This window comes from Opisthocomus hoazin, chromosome 8 (genome assembly GCF_030867145.1).
Source record: "Opisthocomus hoazin isolate bOpiHoa1 chromosome 8, bOpiHoa1.hap1, whole genome shotgun sequence".
NCBI classification, from domain to species: Eukaryota; Metazoa; Chordata; class Aves; order Opisthocomiformes; family Opisthocomidae; genus Opisthocomus; species Opisthocomus hoazin.
Genome location: NC_134421.1, coordinates 67,509,237 through 67,535,436, shown reverse-complemented (window position 1 = coordinate 67,535,436; position 26,200 = coordinate 67,509,237). Strand labels below are relative to the sequence as shown.

Genomic DNA, 26,200 nt, shown 5'->3' with positions numbered 1-26,200 from the left:
TGCTGGCCACACTGTTCCTGATCCAAGCCAGGATGCCAGTGGCCTTCTTGGCCACCTGGGCACACTGCTGGCTCATGTTCAGCCGGCTGTCGACCAGCACCCCCAGGTCCTTTTCCTCCAGGCAGCTTTCCAGCCACTCCTCCCCAAGCCTGTAGCATTGCATGGGTTTGTTGTGAAGGTCTGGAAGGCTGTCTTTTTTAATTGCTTTCCTTTCTAGAATATAATTCCAATCAGTTTTTAAAAAACAAATCTCAAGATTCGTTCCCTTCAAATCACTGAATTTTTCTGCTCAGCTGTAAGCAATGACTTTTTCCCTCTGATTTAACATTTTGATCTGTTCTGCTCTTCTCATGCTGAACTTGAAAGTAACTTTGCGTTGTTTGTGAAGGTAAGGAAATCTTGCAAGTCTTCTGCTTCACTTCTAAGCTCGGTAAGTCTTCCTAATGATGCGTGCTCATCCAAATTTTTTTCCAGAGGCGAGGCTTTTGACAGTAGCAGATGTTTATTACAACTCTCAGATCCTAACCTGGGAGCGGGGAGGAGGGGGGGGGGTGTTTATGTGATCAGAAGGATTCGGCTGCGCAGAAACAGGGAAGGTTTGTCTGGCAGAAGATTTACCCAGAGGTGATGAGACTGCGCCAGGGTGCGGCCCAGGTCCACGGACACATTGGAGGGAGCGGGGGAGCTGCCAGGCTGTGCCGTCTGGGGCGTGTGTGCAAGCCCACACCTTAAACAGAATCCCCTGGCTGGGTCCTACGCCGCTCTGGTCTGCACCACGGCTGGTTTGTTGTTCCTGTCGTGTTCTTTGTCAGAGTCATCATTTTCTTAGATCAAACCAAACATTTTTCTCTTTCCGGATAGTTTGGTGAGGGCTGCGAGAGGGGAGCATCATCTTCAGGTCTAAACTGTAAAAGGAAGTTCCTGAAAGGGCAGCGTCAAACGCTGCAGCCAGCGCGTGCCCGTGGTGTCCCCGTGCTGCCGTGGCTGCTCCTGTGGCAGCGGATTTACGGAGACCTGTTGAAATGATGCTGCTTGTGCGTCTGGGCAGGAGAGAAACACCCTCTTCTGCTGTTTTCCTTGCTTTGAACGGGCGGCGTTACACCACCAACTGCAGTTAATTAAGCATCTTCCTTAGGCTGGAACATAAGTGCAGTGATGAATGTAGCAAGAAATGAGCCATTCTGAAAATTCAACAGCATTTTTATTACGATGATTCTGTCAAGGCTTGATAGACCGAGAGTTAGAAGGAATGCTTTTTGTCAGTTACATAATTCCAGATAAAAACATTAGTGTCATTCCTACATCAGAATCATTCCTACAAATACTTCTTTTGCTCTACAAGAAAGCCAAGGACCTCTAGCACAAGAAGAGTTATACTGGTCAGCCATCTGAGTCGGGCAGCTTGCAACTGAATCTCTCACTGTCTCGTTTTAGAACTTCATAAAAGGAACCTGGAGCGGTTTCTCTGCTGCGTGCTTCAGGGCCAACGCATAAGTATAAACCCTGGCATCCACTGCAATATGTTCTTCCGCTACGAGTTCTGGGGGAGAAAAAAAAAAATTAGAAGATGCTGTAAAAACTTCCCCTCTTCATAAATTTAAGTCCTTTACTAAAACAACGATGTACAGCATCCCAGACGTGGATTCTTAATGCCAACACCTAATGCTGTCACTAACTCTGTTACCTGGCCAAGTCTCTCGGAGCTTTCTGTTTGAGATACAGTATTGGAGGACGAGGAGTGCCATGAAGAGCTATGAGACGGGAAGCCAAGGGTTTCTTGAAGCTCGTGTTAGTGCATTTAATGTGTCAGAAAGCTCTTACCTTCAATTCTCTGCAGTAAGTCGTTCTTTGGAAGCGAAATAACTTCCACAAATTCTAGGAGACAAGAAAAAAAATTCATGCACCTTTAAATCAGTGAACAGCAGAGGAGCTCTGCCTCAGTGTCCTGCTTCTTCCAGTTCAGAAGGGGAAATGAACTGGCTTTATGCTCCTACTGTCCAAAAGCTGTGAGCCTTCATCTGTCCCAGAGAGGCCAATTAAATGGGGGAGGGCAGTGACTGGGCTCAGTAAGAAACAGGTTTGACATAAAGAAATCGGGAAAGAGCTTGGAAAAAGACAGAGCAGCCTAAGAATCCTTCTAAAAGGAGACATTCTCCCTTCTGAGAATGGAAAATATACTGCTGAAGTGGACTTCTGTCTGGCTTATACTGGTACGTAAGGGATTGTGGATGCGTTTGAAGACCAGAACTGCGCAAAGACAAAGGGTTTGTTCCTGATGGATCTGTGCTGACTTACACCTCCCCTGTCCATCTGAATCCTCTGTCTTTGGGGCTTGATCCACAGCTGCTGTGGATTCAGCAGTTTGTATTTCCTGAGATACTGGTGCTATAGGTGCAATACCTGATGATCATTGATGCGGTAACACCCCACAGGAATGTTCATGTCTAGGCCAAATCTCCTGCATGTTTGATTACGGTCAGGAGATTAACCAAGCCCAAATAAAAACCAGTTTTAACTGAGTTCTTCTAAGTAAAACTTGCCATACGAAGATCACACCTGACCTTACTGTCACCAGGAGCACAGACACACAACGTACCTCCATCATCTGCAAGCAAAAAACAAAGCAGCAAGTTAAGGTTTTGAAACACACTTGACTTCACAACTAAAAACGCATTTCACTAGCTGACTGATCGCTGAGTGACACTGTAGCTACTTCCAGGGTCAAGCCACAACTAAGAGAAGTATCAGTGTTCACAAGTGCTCACAGCCCTCTGAAGCTTGGCACCTCAGCTTCTCATTCTGGGTGTGCCAACACCTGACACCTAACATCTAGGCCTCCCCAGTAAATTTAGTGAAGAAATACAGCTCTGCCTATCTAGACTGCAGGGTATCATTTGAAGGACATACAGCATCTACATCAGCTGGGACAGAAGACATGCAGTGGTAGGGATAATTCTCTTAAACCCATTGTTTGTTATCTTCTCAGAGTTTTCAAATTAACGGTACGACACTCACCAAGTTTTTGCTTAGGTCTTGTATTCTCAGCGTCATCTCCGTTAATGGTGACGGTCACAACGTGCGTCGTGCTGTTTGACAAACCTGGGTCCAAGCAGAGAGCTGCCAACAAGCACGTATACAGGTTAATTTTTCAAAAGCAGACATTGGGGACCTTGACATTTTGACAAGGACTTTCACAGAAATGTATCTGATACAATGGAAGAACATACATTTGGCAGAAGCTCATGCTGGAAGAGTTGTGAAAAGTTTGTTTTCACATGTTCTTAAAAGTAATGTTTCTGTAAGTCTCGGCTCTTTCACAGATTCCTTGTAAGACTTGCTTTCAGCAACTGGGTTTACTTGCCACTCCACAGACTGCAGATTAAACTGTAAACTACTGTTCCCTTCTAGACTTCCTCAGCCTATGAGAGTCTAATTCTGCCATCCCCTGCCTCCATCTCTCTCAGTCCCCCACACGCAGTTCTATGGATAATCAAGAGGCAAGTCTCAACCGTAATGACATTTATTTGAAATCATACGCAAGTTGCTTCACCTTTCTACCCACCTTCTGAAGTTTTATTTATGATCCTCATTTTCCTTCATTTTAGCTTACGTAGGAAGCATTGGATTGGCAACAATCACGTTCCAAAGGATCTCTGGATTTACTCCAGTTATTGTCTCCTTTCTTCTTCCCGGTTGGAGAACCTGAGGGCTGTCCCCCCCCCCAGCTGACACGAGGGTGACCTCCACTCGGACTGCACCACGCAGCTGCTGTTTTCTCCCTACGCTCACGGATGTTGCTCACACCAAGTCCAGAAATTCAGACCTCTATACTAACATGCCAAATCACAGCTTGAATAACTGGGGTTTGTGTAAAGGATCTTAACAGCAAAGTTTTCCCCTATGGACATCGAACTGTTACTTCAGTCCCGTATGTTTGAGTTCAGCAACCAACTCACCAAGGGCCAACATCACATTGATACAGCCCTGGGATACTGCTCTCTGCTAATCTCCACAGACTTTTCTGCATAGGTTTCTCCTTTGGTTTGGAGCATTTTAGACATTTAGAGTACCCATCACAGACAGAATTAGCTTTGGAAAAATAAAAAAAAAAAAAGCAAAGACCTGGAGTACATTCAACGACTTCCCCCTTGTACCCAGTTTCTTCCTCCAACTCTCGCAACGCAGCACTTTCTGCAGTCTCATTTTCTTCGATGAGGCCTGTGAGAGAAATAAAACACAAGAACAATAGAAAAGTTAAGTTAGCACTTAACCACAACACTCCTCCCGAGATCTAATCCAGCTTTACAAACGAGGTGGAACGCTGTCACTATCCTAAGAGGGATAAACCGAGGCGTTCAGAAGGATTCCAGTTCCAGGATTCATCATGCTCCTGCCCACGTCTTCCACTGATTATCGACAGAAGCGTGCTACCTTCCCAGGAAATGGCATTAATACTCTCATAAGGGAAAGAAGCCAAATGCTTTGACTCTTAGAAAAAGGACTGGAGGGAAATGCAACATTCTACTACCAGTCTACTGTGCAAAATGTCTCCAATCTGCTAAAATGAACTTATTTTGTATTCTTCATTATCAAATATTCCTATTTCTGAATAGCACACTGAGTTACAGACCTCACCGTGGCTCTCTGATTAGAGCTACTTCATTAAGATCGACACTCCAAGCACATCTAAACACACTTAACTGTCAGCTTTACATGACTCATCTTAATGTTTCAGTCACTTACCTGCAGGAAATTCCAAGCAATAGCTGTTAATTGGAGGCCTGAACTGTTTCACTAAGACAATGCAGTCGTAGTGGAGCGTTCTCTGTAGTACCGGTATCACTGCTACACCTACAAATGGTGATGGAAGACAGAAGTACACAGTATTTGTACTGCAGAAATTGAGTATTTAGTGCTAGATCTGGAAAGGAACCCAAGCACTGTTACTCTGAGCATTAAATGTTTAGATGCCTGCTCCAGAATCCTGAACTAAAAATTCAAGCTCCTTACACCACGCGTGGTGAGAGATATAAAAGCCCCAAACGGGATCTTCAAAGTACCCCAGCAAACGAGGCACACGTACCAAGCAACACCGTGCCTTAGCCCACCAATATCTAGAGAAGGGCTCTCTGGCCTGCAGAGACTGTTTGGAAGCCACTGTACGGAACCCTCTCCTACACGCCTTTCACGGCTAAATCACGTCCCTCTTCTGTCCAAAGAGAGCCGCATCCCTAGCCCCTAACAGCAGACCCAGTTCATCAGTCTGTGAGCTACTCGGTATCAGGGCATCCACTCTGTCTTTGAAACTGCTCCATTGCTCTAAAGCGAATACAGTGATCTTGGGAGAACGCTCCCACCAGCAAAGTTCTGATTTCTCAGCACTGCAGTTAGCATTTCATTGGCTCGGGGGTACAGCAAGCTCTGCTGAGCTGTTTGTGTCTTACCATCAGCTGAAACACTCTTTTTGTTGCCAGTACGTTTTACAGTTTCCCAAGTTCTGTTTAACACAGAGAAAAGAACAAATAAATACATTACAATGAACACTATCCATTTTATCTGTAAGTTTTCTATTCTTGCTAGTATCATTTAAAAGCAAAATATACCATCACACAGTGAGGCGCCATAAGAAAACAGCTGACCTTGGCCAAGCTTTGTCATGTACTGGCACTATAAAATGTCTGATATAATTTTGGTTTGCCTACTTCAAGGAGGGAGGGAGAAAATAGTTAATTAACGATTGTTTAAGATCACTAAAGATAAGAGAAAGACATAGATGATTGTCACAGCAAAGGCAAGTCTTATAAAAGTGATCCTGGAAAAGTGCAGAAGAAAGCAATTTACATACAAAACATGTCAGATTTTGAAAGATGGTTTTGTAACAAGATCACGTGCATTCTGTCTTTTATCTTGCTTTTGCATAAGCTTTATAGTGTAAGTTATCGTGAACTCTTTGCTCAGTTACTTGAGCACACAGGCAAGGAAGACCCAAGCTCCTCTCTCAAAATAAGCAATGGGATGAGTAAAACCCAAAAATCCACCAGCAATAAGAACCCTTTCACAAAAGGTCCAATATTTGCCAGTTTTTAAAAAGATACTTTGCTGATGAACTGGGAGGCATTAGAGAAAGCAATCAGTACACAATCTAATACATTAAGGGGGGAGGGAAGTAAAGCCGTGTTATCACATCTAGGTAAATACGGCAAAACTACAGCACAGAACAGAATCGGACAGGCGTGACGATATACAAGAGGACAGTAACTTCTCAATAGCATGCAAGACCCAGCACCATCAACAGGGGAAAAGGAGCCCTAAATGAAGAACCCAAAAAGCCACGGGACAGACTCTCGGACCACCACAGCCTAGCTGCACAGCTACAACTTGCTTCTGCACAGCAGCCTGCGAAGGAATGGGAAACGCAAGGTAAACCAGGGCCCAACCTGCCCACAAGGATTTAGGAGCCACATCTGATCCCACGTGCTAGCACACCTGCTAGAGTAAGATTTTTTTATTTTCTCTGAACAGAACAAACTATACAGGAATTGTGCAATGAGCAGACTGCATCTTGTGTTGAGCAACAGGATTGTAACGCTCGTGTTCTCCAGCCTGGGGCTAGTCCGTACAACTGGGAACGTTACAAGCATCTGTAATGCCAGAGAGGCAATTACCTGTTTTTACCAAAAGGATCAGTGTAAGTTGTTTTTTCAAGCTTCAGCCATTTTCCTTCTACAATTACCTAAAATAAAGAATTATTTGTTAAATACATCATAAGATTAATCCCAAAGATATGTGGGGGCTAAGGGGAGAAAAAACACAACTAGTTTTGGATTCTTCTGGAGACAAAATCTCAGCCTCAGAATGCATGCAGGAACATGCAACAACACTCCCGTAGCTATTACGGAAAAACACATTTACACCAAGTTCTTGAACAGGAATAGGAAATAAGCCCAGTAAGTTCTCTTGGCGTGACTTTTATAACCAATTCTCAATGAACACAGTGGGATTTTATGTACTGGGAAGTCCTCATCTTTTTAGGAGGATTTTGCAAAGGTCACATTTCAGATGAGAAAATAAAAAGTGTCACTGGTTTGCACAGTGATTACCAGTGCCCACGTATCAGAGAGCACGGGCTAACAGCTAAGCATGCAAGACAAACCCAAACTATTCTGAAACTCTTCTTGCCGTGATCTCAGCCTGTGGCCTTGTGTAACCACTGCTTTCCATAACTGCGAGCAGTGATACATACCTGCCCTTTTAGGATTTCTGAGAGCTGCTGATTGAGTGCTTGACATTAACATCATCATAAAACGTCTCTTCTGAGCTAAATTAGTTTATTTGCCCTGTGATGTTTCCTCCTCTTTTATGCAATTCCTTTAAAAGCGAAAAATCCCTATCCATTAGCCCAGCAGTGTCATTCTTTTAATGTAACTTGTATTTATGCTTTGCTAAAGGTATAGGCAGGCAAGAAGCTTGTCTCCAGAGCTTTGTATCAACTTGGCTATAGGTTGAGATATCAGAAGGTATCAGAATACAGATATCAGAAGCAGATATCAGACCACAGATATCAGAAGCAATCAGTGAGATGCACAAAACATTTCCTATTGTCTAATCAGACATACTGCTGACAGCAACAGAGCAAGCATACGCAAGGGGAAAAGAGGATCTGGGAAAACGAGGACAAACTTTTTAGCAGGGCCTGTTGCAACAGCACAAGGAGTAATGGTTTTAAACTAAGGGAGGGTAGATTTAGACTGGATATAAGGAAGGAATTTTTTACAATGGGGGTGGTGAAACACTGGAACAGATTGCCCAGAGAGGTGGTGGATGCCCCATCCCTGGAGACATTCAAGGCCAGGCTGGACGGGGCTCTGAGCAACCTGACCTAGTGGAAGATGTCCCTGCTCATTGCAGAGGGTTTGGAACTAGATGACCTTTAAAGGTCCCTTCCAACCCAAACCACTCTATGATTCCATGAAAAAACCCACAACATTAAATTGTAGCAGAGGATGAAGTCCGAGACGCCATTCATGTGACTGGCTCACTACAATCCTCTAGTGCAGGGTAAGGCGCAAATAAGGCCCGTGTGGCCATGTAGATCTTGAACTTCAAACTGAGAGATCCACCAACTAAAAAAAGAATTTAGAGAAATGAAATATAATACATGATGCAGGTGTAACTAGAGTACAGAAGCACAGTATAGCATCGGCTGGAGGCAGAAGGTAAATCAGAAGTGATTCAGGTATCCAGTTAATTCTAACAGAGCTGGATGAACTCATGTAATTCTTAAAATGTGTTCTTCAGAACAATTATTTTGATAGTCAGTTGGTCGTAAATGTGGCTACACGTATTTTATGTGTAGGATATTTGGCTTTTATTTTGGAAAGTACCATATTTCCACATAACAGGAATTGGAAAAGGAGAACTCTGTTCTCGAAAGGGCTTTCTAACAGATTTGCGGTCACAAAAACAGCAGGAAAGGAGAAGATGAAGTATATTATGCTCATTACAGGGACAAGAAGTAATTCTGTTTGGAAACATTCACGTGTATTTTAAACGGGTTTGTATCCATTTCTATATCACTGCAGAACTAGAGTACAGGAAGAGCCAAAAGAGAAACAGACGAATATCATGTTCCATTCGTTGTCCAAGGAGAGGAATATATTTACTTAAGTTAATACAGCCAAATGTTTTGTGTTAATGATTTTTTTTAAACACTGCAGAGAACACAAAGCACTAGATTATTGATCATGGTCCCACACTGCAGCAGCATTCAACAGAACTGGCAGATCATTGTCCCTGTCACCAAGTTATCACTTGCTAAGCAGAAAGGGGAAAATGGCTGAAATCAGAACCACATCACTGTCCCCTGGAATCGTAAAAGAAAAAGAAATTCATAGTCTTTAAGAAATTAGACCTATCCAAGATCCAAAAAGACAAAAGAAAAAAAAAAAAGAAAAAGAAAAAAGTAGGTTTCATGTGCACAAAACAAACAACATCAAAGTGTCTTGTTTTTAATCAGACATCCCTAAGTACAGCTTTTGGCCTCTACTGTTGTGGAGCAATAATTAAAAAATACTATAGGACATGTAGCGTAAAAATTTACAGTGGAAGTGTTCCACAATCCTCTAAAGTTTGGTGAAACTCTTGCTGCTAACAGCCTACAGGGTGAGAAGACTGAAACTTGTCAGGTTTCCCTAGAAGAAAGAGAGAATTTCACTGTCACGCCTCCTCGGGCGCACAGTTAAAACTCCGGAAGCTGGCCCAGGAGCGTAACTTCTGCTTTGCTAAATCCCCTATTTAGGGCCTAAGGACACTTTGCAGGGTGGGTTGCACTTTCCATACTCAGTTTTAGAATGAGTTATTTCTATCGCTTTATCTACTACTTTGATGGACAAATAACACCTGCTTTTGCTTACAACAGTCTGACTGCGGGCTCCCAGAAACAGGAAGAAGGAAATAAGATCAGCTACTACTTTCATGAAAGAAGATACTCCAACATCAGAACACGTAGTTACTGCAGAGTTACAGAACCACTTGCAATGTAAGGGCAGCTGGCAGGGGCACAGTAAATACTCTCCTGTATTAATCCCACAAAATGACTGAAAAAGCTAAATAGCTTACAGTATGAAAGATCTAATTACAAACTTCCAGTGACACCAAAGAATGCAATATTCCAAAACAGCAGAAGAGGCCTTATGAAAAAGAAAAAAAGAAAAAAGAGGATAAAATGAAACTGTTACCTGCAAAATCACAAGTCTTAATAGAAAACCCAAAAAGCTTAAAAAATGAAACCCTTTTACGCTTGAGAAATATTTATATTAAGACACTACGCAAGGGCAAAAGCCATAAATATACCCCAACAATGTGAGTCTCTCCTGAAAAAGTTTTGGACCTTAAAATCTAAAGAAATGACAACACTCTGTTCATTCCAAGGAAGGAACACCGGATAAAAGAAACTACACTTGTGTTATAACAAGTGCGATGCTGTTGCCAAACCTTGCCTTTAACACCAAAGATTAACTTTTAAGAATCCACCTAAAAGAGAACAGAAACAAATACAGGGAGTTTAAGTTAGAGTGAAAGTGCTCCTATTAAGCACCCAGAAGTACCTCCAAATTCCTTCCTCAGGACCTGATATTTTCTGAGTCTGTGAAGATGCGAGCATAGTATTTTTGAAAAAGATCTTACTACCTCCTTACTAATGTCTTTGGAACAGTGATCATCTAAATCCAAACCCTTTCAGAAAGCATCAAAGAAGGTACAATCTTAAATATTAAGGCCACTCTTAGTGGTTCACCCCAGAGGAACGGGAAAAAAAGGCTGAGCTTCACGATCCACCTACTTGTATAGTCTCTCGGACGTGGCAGCATTATTTCTGAACACTGAGAATACCCTGAACAGACAATGTAAGAAACAGCTGCAAAATAAAAAAAAAAAAGCTGCTGCTTAAAATAATGCGACACTGTAGATTTCTCTCTTCTCACTGACAATTTGTATGATTATTTCAACAAAGAGAAATGCCACCTTTTTTAAACGCTCTGACCATCAGGAAGAAGTACTTTGTCTATTGAACACCTTTTACATACAGCATCTATAGCATTTCTTAGTCTGCACTAACAAACATTCTGATCAGTCCTAAATAATTGTTATTTAACAACAAAACGTGCCAAAACCAAGCATGCTATACCTCTTCTTTAAGGACGAATTGTCTGGCAGTTTTTGGAACTTCTGCGGATGTCTCAGATGCCATTTTCAGGAACGTCAGGCTTTCCCCCTCCCGTGCAAAGTCCAGATTGCTATGAAACAAAGTCAATATTTGCTTTCAGAGTAAAGTTAAAAGGTTCATTTCTGCATTTTAAATTAACAAATAAAACTTGCCGGAGAGAAGTTAGGGGCATGTGACAGCAGTGCAATTCACATTTTCAGGTCCACCTGATGGTTTCAGAATCAAACAATTCAAAGGAGAAGTGGAAGTTTGGGTCAAATCCCTGACTTACATAGTTGTAATAGTCCTGTCAGCTGCCTACGCTGGCAGTAGACACCCTCCTTCACTATTCGAAGGTCAGACACATGCATGGACAAAATTGATCCATTCAAGTCAAACTGTTTCATTCTGATCTAGGTGAAGTGCCCTGTCAACACAGCATTACTGCAACGGGAATACGCACTCCGCTGTGAAAGAGGAAAAAAACCTTAGAGCAATTAGACTTCAGGGGTAAAAACTGTCTGCTACTGAGAAAGAATCAGAACTAGAACCTACCTCCACCTTACACACAACACAAATAAACACGTACGTGACTCAATCCTTCCATCCAAAAAACTAGGTCAAAAAGTCACCCCTGTGTTGCAAATCTAGGTGGCACGTGGAGTTAGCGTGACCCAAGCATGTCACTCTCTCTTACTGGGAATGACGTCGCTCACGCCGTGCAAAAGGCAGCTGAATATATGCCCAAAGCAAGGCTCTGCACCTGCAGCTCAATGCCTCAGCCTGCATCCTAACGCTCCCTAGGAAGAGAAGATTGTCCACTCACTCTCTCTGCCTGTTACCAGCTGAGAGGTACACCAGGCAGCAGTAAAACAGGCTGCATTAGAGATTCACCATTAGTCCCCTGTCTCACTGCGGAGCTATGGCACGTTCTCACCACAGAAACTCTTATTCCAAGGAAGCTCATCTCTGACATTATGTTGTAATACTGAAGTCCTGAAAATCGGCATGAATCATAGCCAAAAAGACAGCACAAGGAAGTAAACCAGTTTAAACACCAGGGGAGGTGAGACAGTCTTAAAGATCTCTGCCATTGAGTGTTGATGGTAGTAAGCTTTCCATAAAGTCAACAGGAATCTTTCTGTTGACTTCAACTAGGGCTTAACCAGGCTCTGTGGGGTCTCTAGCAATGAACAGTACCGGAAGGGAGTGATCACCTTCTCTATCATACTCAGTTTAGCACTTTCATTTTTCACTTCATCTTTATCCTTTTTTGACAACATCTACTGCACATATGTGAACCATTTAAGAGCATGCAGCAACATCAGCTTTCTTACACATAAGATTTGCATTTAATTCCACAAAGTAGTTAAGAGGAATAGGTAGTACGAAATATTTCTGGTTATCAGCAGAATTAAAACTAACGTACATAAATCCATTTCCTCAGTACGTATTCAGGGCAGGCCCTTTCTTAAGTCTTAAGACAGTCTTGTTGGATGAAACAGGTCATAGTGGTCAATCATTCAAATTGTCTTTACATAACATAAATCCTAAAAAGGAACCCTGACTTCTTAAATCCAATTCTGTTCTTTCAGGAACATGTTATATAATCCTTTCTTAAAGCAATGATGCTCCATCTTAAAACTATGTAGGTTTACCATCTACCTTATTACTGTTTGTAGCAAAACCTGTTCTAGAACCTCACTTATCTTCCAAGTTCTACCCCACGTGAGTTCAGTTAGCCGTTACCCATTTGTGCTTGAAGAGAGCAATATCTCAAGCTCTCTTCACTTAGGATTTAAGAGCTGGACAATGGCCACGGTCTCTTGCTGTGACTCTAAAACACAAGACCAGGCTTTCCACCAAACTTACGCAAAAGAAGCGCAGCCCAGCACAGCAGTTCCAAGAGGTTCCTGGTCAGCCAAAGGAGGCTGTGTGATGCCCCAAGCATCCAGCTTTAAAAATACAAAACCCTTACACACCTAGCTACAACAAATTCACCTCCTACGTTTGGAAAGGATTATAGCCTTCTTGATTGACAATATAAACATATCAAGAGAGCAGGCAGTGAAATGTATCCTTGTTAAACTGTTTTTTGATCAGGCTGAATAAGTCTTCCTCTTTCAGTCTCCCGTCAGAGGAAATCCGGTTCCACTGATCACACTAATCCTTCTACGTAAACTTGCATTTATCAGTGTATCTTTCTCAAATGCAGATTACCACAACTGTACCCTAAATCCCACAAGCACCTACAGTAATGGTTCGTACAACAGTATTAATACTTACCCGCATCAGTTACAAATACATACTAGAACCTCATCTCATGGCAGAAGTTCTTTTCAGCACAGCTTGCTCTCTTCTGCAGTGGAGAGATTCAAGGGTGGCTTGTGACTTCAAATAACAAAAAATTACACAGCTTCAGTGGTTTGAATTATCACTAACATCTAAAATAATAGGTGAAAATGAGAGGCTCATTTATCTCAGCTTCTGTAGTTCTGATCTCCTCCACAAGTGGGTGCGATAACCCTATGTACGAGTGACAGTTTAAAAAGTTCCACCAGAAAAGTATTTTTTTTCCGAATTCAGTTGACTGTATAGAAATGAGAACTTCTGCTGTTAGAAAGCTGAAATACCATGTGGTCAAATGAAGGCTGTAATTCTGGTATCTCACATCAGTCATACCCTCAAGGGCTGCAACACCTTTTGCTCATAAACAAAACTTGCTGCAACTGAAAATTAAACTTCACTCTACAATGTCAGGTTTCCAAAGCCCTAGGTTAGGTTTCAGAATAGATCTTGTCTTGCAGCCCTCAGACAGGAAGGTTCTTCCATCTCATAAAATTACCACTGCATCATTTGAGTTAAAAATGCAACACAGCTCGCAGAGCAGCCGGGGAACCTGACTACCTGACTTACGATTACATGAACTCTTATGAATATAATTTTTAATAGCTATCAGTGCAATCTTAAGAATACATCAAAGCGGCTACATTTATCAGCCTTCTTAGCACAAATCAACAGCACATGAACTACAAATTATGGGAAAAAAACCATTTGGCCCACTTCTACCTTCCCTGACTTTTGCAGCTAGTACTACAGGCTACTGCTGGCAAACCATGCTACTTGATCCATTTATTTCATGTGGCAGCCAAACTCACACCTGAAAAAGGCAAACCATTTACAAAAGGTGTAACTTTATTCCCCTTGCTTATTCCTTTATTGAGTGGCTTTCTTTCCAGGCAACATCCAACCATTCTACAGTTTCCAAATTATCCTTCCCAGGAGTTAAAATCTTAGGCCAACTGAGGCCTGTGAATCAGCTTAGAGAGTAGCTGAGCTACCAGGGCTTTACATTAACCTATCCAAGTCACAACAGATGGATTAGCTTTTCTGAACCACTTTTCAGAAGGTATCCTCTAATCTAAACCACGCATCGCAGCTGACAGTAGCCAAATTTAACAGCTAGGCAATGCTGTCCTAAGACAAGCTCAACATAAAACAAAATACGGGGTTTCTCCGTATGTGCAAAAGGAGCACTGGCAGCGTTTTATGCACGGTTTAGTAATAACATGCTGAGACGTGTGCTAAACCTCACTAAAAGCTCCAAAGCCACTTCAAACTTGTTACCACCAGTCAGCACGCTTGCATTTCAGCAACGTTTCTAAGAGCAAAACCACTTCATCAGAAGTTGATGGGAGAGGGCGAGAGCGGGGAAAACGTTTCACTTTTGCCATGGTATTTAGCAGCGTGGATGAACCCCTCGGCAGCAAATAAAATGTGGAAAAATAACTAGTTCTTGGAACAGACGACAACAACGTGTCCCTGCTCATGGCAGGGGGGTTGGAACCAGAGGAGCTTTAAGGTCCCTTCCAACCCTTACTATTCTATGATTCTGTAACAGGGCCTGTCTCGCAGCAGAGGCTCAGATGCCTCTCCGCGTTGTTTCCCACCCCCAGACAACCGACGGGTGAGAGCATTTAAAGGAAACGTCGTATGGGAGCGACCTGGCCTCCTCGCAGGGGACGGTAGAACCACGGGGCTTACGCAGAACGCACTGTTATTACTTGACTCTTCCCCAGATCAGACGAAACGCGGCCCTGCCCGAGGAGGCAGAGGAAGCTCCGTCTCTGCAGAGCTCCGGGGAAATGAAATCCTCCCGCAAAGCCAGAGAGCAAAGCCCGCCAGGCGGGAAGGCCACCCCGCAGCTTCCCCAAGGCCGCCCGTGTTTCCGACCTCACCGCCTGGAACAGCTTCCCCCCGGCCGCGCCACGCACACGTACGAGGCCGGGAAGCGGGGGCGGTGCGGAGAGGCCGAGGCGCGGGGCCCGGCACCGAGCAGCGCTGAGGCGAGGCGGGGCGGGGCGGGGCGGGGCGGCGGCCGGGTGCGCCGCTGAGGCGGGGCCGGGTGGCGCCGCGCCGTGTGCGCCGCCGGTGGAGGCCCGGGTGGCGCCGAGAGCTGCCGGGGGGAGGTTCCGGGAGCGGCGGGGCCTTCCGGGGAGCGGCGGGGCGAAGCGGGCCGAAGGGGAGCATGAAGAAGGAGCAGGTGGTTCACTGCCAGTTCTCCCTGTGGTACCCGCTCTTCCGAGCCGTCACCATCCGCAGGTGAGGGGAGCGAGGGGCGCGGTGCGGGGCTGGGCTGGCTGCGGGCCTAGGCCGGGCGAGGCGCCGGGAGGAGGGGTGCGGGGGGTGTAGGGGGGCTGTCCGGGGGTGGAGGCCGTGAGGGGGTGCCTGGGGCTGGACTGGGAAGGGGCTTGTGTGGGGTGGAGTAGAGGGGTGGAGGTGGGGAAGGCTTGGTGGAGCTGGAGTCCCAGGAGCGGGGGTCTTGTCCCAGCACCCTGAGAGGGTGCTGGGGGCCGGCACCCCTGGCTCCCTGCTCTGCTGGTGGGACTCGGTGCTGAGCAGCGGCTGATGGCCGCGGCCGCCGCTGGTCCCGCTTGGTTGCGTGAAGAAACTGAGGCTGGATGCACCCGAACAAGTGGCTGACTTTGTGTTTCTGGAAGCTGTAGCAAATTCTGCCGTTTCTAAGGAAAATCATAAGAGAATTCTAAGCAGTTTCTGAGTTTCATTCTTTACTGTGAGGGTGATGAGGCCCTGGCCCAGGTTGCCCAGAGGAGCTGTGGCTGCCCCCTCCCTGGCAGTGTTCAAGGCCAGGTTGGACGGGGCTTTAAGCAGCCTGGTCTGGTGGAAGATGTCCCTGCCCATGGCAGGGGGGGTGGAACCGGATGACCCTTAAGGTCCCTTCCAACACAAACCCTACTGTGATGCTAAGGCGCTGCCCCAGGTCACAAGGTGGTGAGGAGAACTACCACTAACTCAGAAAAGTCAAGCTCAAGAAGGTTGCCCGAGTGGATCCGAAAGTGGTGACGTCAGGCTTTTAGTAATCAAAACATTTAATCTTTTATGGGTTTCAGTGTTTAGTGAATGAGTAGTTTTGGTAAGTTTCGTGATAGCCCTGAGTTTTTGTAGCATTTGGTTGGTACAGGCAAATTTTGGTTTCAATCTCAGAAGTCCTAGTTTGAGCAACAATATTGTCTCCTTCTCATTGGCCATACACACTCTTTCTTATTTATTAGACCTTTGAAGGAGTGGGACATTTTTGTGCCTTTCATCTAAAATTTTTATGTCTTTCTCTTCTGTTTCCCCAGAGGGGAAAAAAGGTGTTGCTGTTGGGAAAGGGGTGAGAGGGAAGAAAGAGAAATGTCTTTTTTTTCATAGTGTTAGATGATAAAACATACTATTACTGAGGTGTGTTCTATTAAAAAAAAATTCAACTGATGTTACTATTTTAACAAGTAATGCTAATAATAAATTATTAAAGGAATTATCTTGTTTCTCCAGCGTTATACTTCCCCTGCCAGAGAATGTGAAAGAATACTTGCTGGATGATGGAACACTTGTGGTTTCTGGAAGGTAAAGAGTGTTTCACACACACCCCACCACCCCCCCCCCCCAAGTATTAATGCTATTTTATATTCACAGCGCTAGTTTGTATACACATATAATGTTTTGCATAGTGACTTTTAAAAATTTGACCAGTCTGGCTGCAGTAAACCTCATGCTTGATGAGCATATGAATGGGCTGACTGTTGCTGTTCATAAAACTGCCTGGTGCAGATCCTAAAATCCAGTTAATACACTTGATTCTAGACCGAACGGGGGCAGTTTTTTCATTTTTCCTCTGCCCAGTCTCTTGGGTGCACACAGCCTGCTGGTTTGTGTTTGGCTGCTTTGGTATGGCTAGCTCCGGCTCAGAGGCTTGAGCTGTGCTGCACCGTTCACATGCCTGCAGCCTTGACCAGGGGTGAAGTGACATTACCTGAGAATAGTTCTCAATAAGATAAGCTACATATAAAATCTTGGTCATTAATGAGTTTGTATAATCATTTGCATATGTATAATCCATGCGTATGACAAGGCTGAATGTCTGGTATGTATACCTATGCCAAGATTTTGGATGGAGAAGAATGAGGTGGATAAACAGTTGGTAAGGACTGAGGCCTTGTTCTTTGTTTTCTGCTTAGAATCTGTGTATGGCTTCCTTGTAAAATGATTATTGCATGCATACATCTTGTTAATGATCAGACTGAGAAATCAGTCCATGCTTTGTCATTTCCTAATTGGTAGTTTGCCTCTCACAGAGCAGCCAGTTAGGCTGTGAGTGTAAGGGAGATATGTCTAATTTCTCAGGAATCAATTTATATAAAATTGAAGCTGTTTAAACACCTTGTAAAGATGGAAAATCTTTTTTAGTTTTGAAATTCTTTTTTTACAAAAGGTATCCAGAAAATTTTTTTACACCATTTTGGATAAGAATTGTCACCTCCTTCTATAGAATTATGCAATTTATTTAGCAAGAGCTATTTATTTTTTAATCACTCTTCAGAAAAGCTGAAACTGAGATTTTTTTTACAGCTGTGTTACACAAACAGTTTCTACTGTTTTCAGTGGAATAATGGATAGCTGTATAATTGACTTAAATTATATTTTTTAAGATGTTTCCAATTTAAAATCCCTTTTAGAAACCACTTTTTCTCTGAATTGAACTTCCTTAGCTAGAAGTGAATGTGATCTTCTTGCAGTCAAGGCCAAGATCTCTTTTAATCTTCAGTGAACCGGTATCTGACCTCTACATCTCAAAAACTGAATTGATAGTTTAATCCCTATGGAAGTGCATTAAGGGATTGGAGAGACTTGGCTTGTTGAAGAGTTGACTTTTGGCAGGGATGTACATTTGAACTTATCCTGTTTGCTGCACTGACTTGCTGTGGATAAGTCATCTTCAAGAGCTTGGTCTTCTCCTTTAAGATCTTCACACTCGGCTATAGCGGCTAAAGAACTTCAACAGTCACGTAAAACTTCAAGGGAATATTTGCAACCAAGTGCTTTCTCCCGGATATGCTAATGTTTACAACAGCAGATCTGAGCTCCGTAGAAAAAGGAATTTTTCAGGAAGAAGCTAATGACTGCGTGTCCACTTTCAGTAGGATCTTCTTTTCTGGGTGCGGAGTGTGAGGACATTTTCTTATCAGAACCAGAAATTCCCCAGGTCAACATCTGAAACACGAGTTGTAAAAATTTTTGCCTGGAAAAGGAATAGAGAGGCAAAGCATAATTTAAATTGAACTTGTTTTAAAAAAAAGTTTGTTTAATTTGTGCTTCTGTGAGCGTACAATAAAGTTGGAAAAGAATGATTAATAGGGTGTTGAAAAGCTTTGATTATGACATTTTCAGAGCAGAAGGTGATCTGCTAATTTGAAAGAAGGAAAGTGTTTAGAGTAGGGCCTGAGTCTAGTGCCAGGGTGTTTGGTCTTCAGTTTTGTGTCCTGGCTTGGTCTGATTTTTCTCTGACAGGGTTTTGAGGCTTAATCTTCTTATGAAAACATTTTGAGATCAACAGCTGGTAGATGCTGTAGAAATGTAATGTATGTGGTCAAGTCAAACTCCAGTGCTTGATTTTTTTTCCTGCTAATTTTTTGTTTTAGAGAAGATCCGCCAAGTCATGCTCAGGAGGGGAGTGATGATGCGGAGGAAATACAGGTCAGTATAAAATGCAACTTCACGTCAAGTCTCCTGAGAAGAAGATGAATGTGTAACCTTTTCTGCGTAATGTGTAGGTGAGGAGAGTACTTCATAATCACATGGCAGTTGCCTTGGAAAACTTAAAAACAGCAGTATTTATACTGTGATGTCAGGAAAGGTTTAAAATGTTTCTGTACTCTTTCACAGAAGACTTTTGTTTTTTTTTAATTTCTTGATAATTGCCTTTGTAACAATGAGTAGGGAATGTGGAAGAATGTTGGAATTGAACTTACTGCTCTTTCATGCCCTGAAAAATTAGAAGGAAGAGTATATTTGAATGAGTTATTTCATGAAACAATGAAAGTTTCTGAGGCTAGAATAGCTCAGAAGGGTATTCTAGAGGAAAAACGTTGAAAACTGTTCTAAATGCAACATGCCAAAATATACGAAAAGGAGATGAAAATGAAATCGAGATGAAACTAGTGGATCGTGGATCTAAGGATGGAAGTGTGGGAGCTGGAGACAAGCTTTAGGCAGGGAAGACTGAGTTATGAGACGTCCAAGTTTGCGATGCAAATCATGATTAAAATATATAGGTGTTTTCTTTTATCCATACTTTAAAATAGTACTTCTGCTGTATATCCAATATGTTTCCTGTCTTAATTTACAGCCATAATAACTGGAGGATGGTGACGTTACGCTACAGAAGCTTCAGGGCAATGATTTGATCTACATGTCGTAGGAAGCTGTATAGATTCTGATGTTCTTATAAATCATAAAGGATATCTCAGGAAGCCAGTAACCTTTGATTTGTTCTTATTTTTAACAGTGGTCGGATGATGAGAATACGACAACGCTTAAGGTAAGGCCCTGTAAAAGCCTAACGTGGGTTTGTCAGCAGTATCCTTTCTGCAACCTTGTGATACAAACTTGTTGCCAGTTGGAGATACCTGTTTCTGTATTTAACATTTTTCAGACCATGCTAGATGGGTGGCAGATGCCTGTAACTTTAAAAAAGTTTTGCTGGCTTAATTTTATTTAACTAAAAATAAAATGCTTTTCTTCGTGCCCAACAACCACACACTTGTTAGGCTATAGGAAATGAACTGAAGTATGACTCTAAACATAGCTGTCTTTCATTTTCACCACTTTGAATATCTCCCAATTACTTAATCAGACTGGATGCGGGAGAAACAAAGCCCCTGCAGCTCAATTTTCACAGCTCTTCTCTTACACCTTTGCCATTATTTCCTTCTAAGTACACTTCTTTCTACTATTTTTTTTCTTTTCTTTTCTTTTCTTGTCTTTATGGTCTTCTTGCAGTGTGCCTGTCTTAGGATCAGGATCACGATGGATACGAACCAGGCTTCCTTGACCTTCTTTTACATCTTTTTTTGAAACTTGCTGTTGCCCTATCGTTGTCAGAATTAATACACTTGTGCCACTTGTCTGCCATTGATACTGTTACTTTAATCCTGTTGGCTCCCTAATGTTCAACACAGCGTTGAGTTGCTCACAATGGATTAGATGCAATATAAACACAGCCCCCACTTTGAGTTGTGCCTATGCTAGCGCTGAATTTGTAGCCTAGGTTGTAAAACTAATACATACCAGATTTGCACACACTAATAGCTTCAGTTTGAATATCTAAGTTTTGATAAAGTAGATGCCTTAGATTGTAAATTGTTCAGAACAAGGATTTTTGGTATCCACCTTATCTTTTGCAAAGCTCGTGTTAATGCTGCTAGAGAAATAGTGTCAGACTTTTGAATCGGGTTTCATTATCGTGTCCAACACAATAAGGAAATGCGTAATCAAGAGGTCTGATATCCATCAGAAGGGTACAGGGCCAAGTGATGTCCGTTTAGCTAGGTAAGAATTGTGTGCTGTGTACGGGTTGCAGCTTTACAGCTAACATTTTACTGGGGCTGGCTGGGGTGGAGTTAACTTTCAGCTGTTGCTGAACAGTGCTTGCATAGCGTCAAGGCTTTCTCTTTTCCCAGTCTGCCCCATGTCCCTCCCCTGGGACTAGGTTAGGGCTGGGCAAGAGAAGGAGAGGGTGACAGAGCCAGGACAGCTGACCCAAATTGTTTTGAGGGATATTCCATGCCTTATACATCACGCTTAGCAATAAAAGCTGAAGAAGAGGGGTGTTTTGGCCTCCAGGGTGGCTTTTGTTCAGAGACTGTTAGGGCTTTGTCTTTTGCCAAACCTGGGTCTTTGAAAGTGGTTTATAATGAGCATAGTTTGTGCCCATGGCTAGTCCTACAAAAATACACGTACATTTGGTCAAAGAAAGAGATGGTAAAAGTGGAATTTCACCACGTGCTCTTTACCATCTTCTGAATTTTGTAGATATTTGCTCTGACAACTCCATCCATGGCAAATATACTTTCTCCACCTGAAAACTAGGGACTGCTCTGAGGCCAGTGTGTGAATGGGAATGGTCTTCGGTGCTTTTAAATTGTTGCCTGTTACCGCTTTACAGTGATGGAGTGGAGAAACAGCCTGTGTAGAATGTAGAAGGGTGAGGACCTGCATCTGGAGTTCCCACAAGAGATGAGAATGGATCAAGTAGTTATGTGGAAGTTGAACAGGGAGACACTAGGGAACATAATGTGTAAAGAATAGTGGGACAGGCTGGAGACTGCTGTTATGCATTCACTGTCAGCCAAGGGCATTAGTATTTTACTAACTATAAATCCCAGGTTATAATTCTCTATTGGTTTCTTGGCTCAGGGAGCAGTAAGGTGGGCTGTGATTGTACTTATTCTGATTTGATGACTCGCCTGTATCATCAGGTGGAATTTGTTTCCCTTGCCCCTTGTGTATTCTGAAGAAGAATTAGAATATAGGATTATAGAAAATTCTGTGTTTTTGAAAAAATGCATTAATACTGATGGTTGCAAAGTCAGGCATTCAGAATTGAGGAAATATTAGAATCTAGCTTTGTTTATACAGCCTTAGAGTTATGCTCTTGCGTGTATTTCTTCACTTGTATTAATCAAATGACGGGATGGTAACATTTCCGCAGGGAGGCTCAATGTGTGCTGGTGTTACGTGTACGGTGTGACTCCTGACTTCTGTCAAAACAAGAGGAGATTAGGTCAGAATGCAGTGGATGAATAGTTTTACTTCTTGCAGGAACAATTGCTAGAATTGACTGAAGCTGTAAAAGTAGAGTAAAGTAAGAGAAGTGCTTTTTCAGTTTCTCAAGTGTGATTTCTCGTGGAGACTAGGTAATGGACTAAGGAAAGAGAATGTTTGAAGTTCAGCCTAGGTCACTGCATTAAAATGCGAGAGGATTTTTTTAAGTGTTTGCAGTTTTGGGGGGGCTGTAGAAAGGAGATGCCAAAATGTATGAACTTTTTTTGATTACTTGTGTGGCTGTGAGGGCTTTGTTGTTTAAGAGACATCAGTTAGTTTTAGCCTAGAAGTTATCTTTGAGTTGAGTTTAGAAATATTCAGGTAGAAACGGTGTTCTTATATACTTTCTGCTATAAATCCTATTACATGAAAAATCTTTGACACATGCCTGGAATCCGTTCATATTGTTTGAAAGGTCATCAATCTCTCCTTTTTTTTTTTTTTTTTTCTTCCTATTGCACTGTGTTATAGCACCCTGAGGAGTTTTCTTTTCCCCTATCTTATGTTTACAATATTGACAGTGTTCTTTACAAGACAAGGTTTTCTAGTCCACACCTTTGCAGTGTGTCCTCTGTTTTGAGGCAATATATTGTTAAGGAGCTACTTTAAGACCTAATTTAAGAGATGATAAAAGTGTTACAACATTTTGTAAAATTAAAGCTTAAATGAGGAGCTGTCTCTCAAACTGCCTATGAATTGATTTATTGACTTTTACTCTCTTACTGTGCCCTTAAATGTTGCTAGAGAACTATTACAAAACAGAACTGGTCTCTTTCTACCTGTTAATACTTTGACAGAATGTCACAATGTTTTTATTTTAGATTTTTTAAAGAGATGCTTAATTCTAAACAAACTATTCTTGAAAGTTTGTTTGCTTTTAAATCTTCTTGGATCTTATTTGTGTACAATAATCTACCATCAAGTATATAAGAACAGGTGTGTATTTAAGGTCTGTGTATTTGACATTTGCCAGCTGTTGCAGCTTTCGTGATGAACGGTATGAAGTTTCGGATTTTCCCCTAAAGTTCATGGAATCTTGCTAGTAATGAGAGTGAGAACTGGAAACACATTTTCTTTTTGCTCTGAAAGAATGTCAGAGTTGATTCTTAAGTGATTTTTTTTCTACAAATACGTTATATTTATGGGATTGTTGGTTCCTGATTTTGGACATGTTTATTCCTTCTACAATATGTATTTCTAATGGTATTTAGAAGATGGCTATGCTTCACTATTAAATGTATTGAAATTGATGATGATGTTGTTGTTCTTTGTTCAGGCACCAGAATTTCCTGAATTCACAGCTAAAGTTCAAGAAGCAATAAGTTCCTTGGGCGGTAGTGTTTTTCCTAAACTTAACTGGAGTGCTCCAAGGGTAAGAATGCTGACTCCCAAACCTTGTAACTGATGTTACCATGAAGGTTTTTTTTTTTTTTCATTTGTTTTATCTTAATGCATTGGAAAGCGGAAGAGACTAGTGGTTCTGATGAAGGAAGAAGTGATAGACAAGATATCAGTGAAGTATGATGCAGCAAATTGTTCTGGTGGATTAGAGCTGGCTGGTGCACTGCGTGGTGAGGCTGATGCAAGACAGCTCTGTCTTTCTTGCGTAAAACCCTGTATCCTTGTCACAGATAACAGTGTGATGGTCAGACTCTGCTCGTTTAGGATACTAGTTGGAAACTTTGCCTGTGATAGAGATTAAAAACCCCTTTTTTTTTTTTTTTAAAGCAGTAAACTTCCCTCTAGTTATTTTTAGGTACTCTAACTGTACCTTAAGGATGTGTGCACCCAAATGTTTTTGTATCATATTCTCAAGGGAAACTTCTGTTCAATCAAGCATTCCAAGAAAGTGCCTGGAAGCAGTAAGGCGAAACCTTAGTTTTTAAAATGGATTTGCTCTGCTTTCAACAGAGTATTCATAAGAAAAACAATAATTATTGTGTCTCTTTTAACAGCTAATTAAGTTTTCCTCAAAATAAAAGAATAATTTTCTGCATGTATTTCAATGTTGCATAATGTTTAGATAGATCTGCAGCTTGCATTCCTTCCTGCTAGTAAAGGTGCATTTTTTGATAATCTCCTTGTTTGTTTAGGATGCCTACTGGATAGCAATGAACAGCTCTCTGAAATGTAAAGCTCTCAGTGACATCTTCCTCCTCTTCAAGAGTTCAGACTTCATTACTCGTGACCTCACTCAGCCGTAAGTAGATTTCTAGCAGACAATCTTATTTAAACCCAGTCAAAAAAAACCAACCCTACCCACTAAGGGTAACGTTCTTTTGAAACATCTTACTCTTTATTGTACAGCAACGATAAATATCTGATACAAAAATATATACTCATGTTTAGAAGTTGTTCAGGTACAGTAATAAAAGTTTCAGGTACAGTAAGAAGTTAGTTTTTGTTTGAAGCTCCCCTCACCCCTTCCCTCCTTCCTTGTCTGCCTCCACTGTGCAAAAATGAATGCCAGGTTCACATTAGTGTGGAGAATCACAGAATGTTCGGGGTTGGAAGGGACCTCTGTGGGTCATCTGGTCCAACCCTCCTGCTGAAGCAGGGTCACCTACAGCAGGCTGCACAGAAGCGCGAGGCAAATTAGTTTCGTTGTTACTTACTGTGAGTGAGTCTTTAGTAGTAAACCAGAGTTCTTTACCTAGCTTCAGTCAACAAGAGAGTACCAGCCTCCATTTTATTCTTTTATGAATTCTCTTGATTTTAATGTACCAGTGAGTGAAAAGCGTAACAGGAAAACCTTACATTAAAGTAGTACATGCGAAATGACACAAAGACCATTTTTATTGAGTTACTTTCCAGAGCAAGTGATGTTTTAATCATGGGGCTTTTTTGCCTTCCCACCGCCTGTTGGCATTTACTTACTGCTACCTACCTTATATTTGCTGCTTCTCATGGTAATACAGCCTGGCTTTACTATGTCCCTTTCAAATTTAAAGCTGTTGAAGTTTGTGTGGCTGCCTGGAAGATGCCTGAGACTTCTGCTAACGTATTCCTCGAGCTCCTTCTGAACCCAAGTTCTTGTAGCTCTTGAACACGTGCACTCCAGAACTGTGACTGGGGATAACAGTTACAGATAAAATTACAAATATGATGTGCTTGGGTTTTGTTTTACCTGCTCACATAAAGAGGGTAATTAATTGTATAGTTACAGTTTCCTCCTGTAGTACCTGCATGTGATTCATGTTACTCGTTTCTGGAAGAGAACAAAATTATTGGGATTTAATGTTCTTGTTACTATTACTATTATTTTTTTTCAGAAAAGCAGAATTTCAAAGAAAAAGGTCAATCTGTGGCTTGGTATCCGAGAGATTGTTTTTCAGTAATTGTTCAATGCTTATTTATATTACTGCAATATTTAGGAGATGCAATCAAATGCAGGGCCCTTGTTCTCCATGCTTTATAGAGGATTACCACGCATAGTAATAGTCCTATCTTAAGTAACTTATGACCCAACAAGAATTGTCTTGTTTAAAATGTGAAACCAGTTGCATTAATGCTGTGCAACTGCCTTCTTTTCTTTTATTCCTGCAACTCTAATAACACTCTTTTCCCCCCAGTTTCTTGATACATTAAAAAAAATGAGAGGAAGCAACATCCTCATCCTTATCTCTGCATTTATGGAGTGCTAGCAGTGCTGTCAGTCCAATTCTGATGGCAGGTTTTATGTTACGGCTAAGCTACAACATTGAGGTGCAGGGGAAGAGACTGAGAAGGGGGGGAGAAGGTGTTGGCAGTGAGAAGACAGTTTGAGAAACGTGTTGGACTAGGGAAACAATTGTGAGTATTGAGAATTCATGATTCTGGGATCTTAGAGAATGAAAGGGATGGGGGAGATGAGAAATCTGTTGTTTACATTTCAGAGGTGAATGAAAAGTGATTCTCGGAAGACTTTGGTACCTTACGGGGGAGCTTTCTTTCACAGTTTCCCCTAATAGGAGGCTAGGTGACTTGGCCAGTTGTCTTGAGGATGGTTTGCTCAGAGGGTTGAGCACTAAAATTTAATGTGTCCTTCGTTGTAACTGCTTTCAGGATTGAGTCTAGTGGGTCTGAAAAGAACACTTTGTGTCATCCCTTTGTGAACATTAAATAAAACAGTTTTTGTATTCTACTATCCTCATATATAAAGAGGTTCAGCAAAAAGTACCCCGAGCTGCTTGGAGAATTCCTGTTTGGTTAACCACTTTCTGATGAGATTGGGACACAATCAAGTCTGTAGCAAGCACCGCTTGATTTGGAAGATGTGGCAACTCTGCGTGAGTGTTTGTGCTCTTAGTTTACGCCATTTGTACGGTAGAATGATTTGGTTTGACCACCTTC

General features: G+C 42.1%; 2 protein-coding genes across 3 annotated transcripts in view; one reads left to right on the top strand and one right to left on the bottom strand.

The window, feature by feature from the left end:
• Nucleotides 1-1,179: 1,179 nt before the first annotated feature.
• Nucleotides 1,180-15,041, bottom strand: NUDT5 (nudix hydrolase 5). Of its 2 annotated transcripts, XM_075428799.1 has the most exons (11): nucleotides 14,758-15,041; nucleotides 12,989-13,093; nucleotides 10,685-10,793; nucleotides 6,666-6,733; nucleotides 5,445-5,497; nucleotides 4,744-4,851; nucleotides 4,123-4,218; nucleotides 3,016-3,117; nucleotides 2,597-2,605; nucleotides 1,822-1,875; nucleotides 1,180-1,540 (listed from the first exon to the last, which is right to left on the bottom strand). In XM_075428799.1, the coding sequence occupies exons 3-11, from the start codon at nucleotides 10,745-10,747 to the stop codon at nucleotides 1,431-1,433; spliced, it is 663 nt and encodes a 220-aa protein (XP_075284914.1). In that variant the 5' UTR covers nucleotides 10,748-10,793; nucleotides 12,989-13,093; nucleotides 14,758-15,041; the 3' UTR covers nucleotides 1,180-1,430. The 2 variants fall into 2 exon arrangements, with proteins under 2 accessions (XP_075284914.1, XP_075284913.1); XM_075428798.1 differs by lacking the exons at nucleotides 1,180-1,540; nucleotides 1,822-1,875; nucleotides 2,597-2,605 and having other exon boundaries at nucleotides 2,960-3,117; nucleotides 14,983-14,998.
• A 126-nt stretch (nucleotides 15,042-15,167) lies between these two features.
• Nucleotides 15,168-26,200, top strand: part of CDC123 (cell division cycle 123) — a 34,853-nt gene continuing 23,820 nt past the window's right edge. Inside the window, exons 1-6 of the mRNA XM_075428998.1 lie at nucleotides 15,168-15,304; nucleotides 16,541-16,612; nucleotides 18,685-18,739; nucleotides 19,551-19,583; nucleotides 23,145-23,240; nucleotides 23,962-24,068. Coding sequence (XP_075285113.1) covers nucleotides 15,231-15,304; nucleotides 16,541-16,612; nucleotides 18,685-18,739; nucleotides 19,551-19,583; nucleotides 23,145-23,240; nucleotides 23,962-24,068 — 437 coding nt within the window. The 5' untranslated portion in view covers nucleotides 15,168-15,230. The remainder of the gene's footprint in view (nucleotides 15,305-16,540; nucleotides 16,613-18,684; nucleotides 18,740-19,550; nucleotides 19,584-23,144; nucleotides 23,241-23,961; nucleotides 24,069-26,200) is intronic.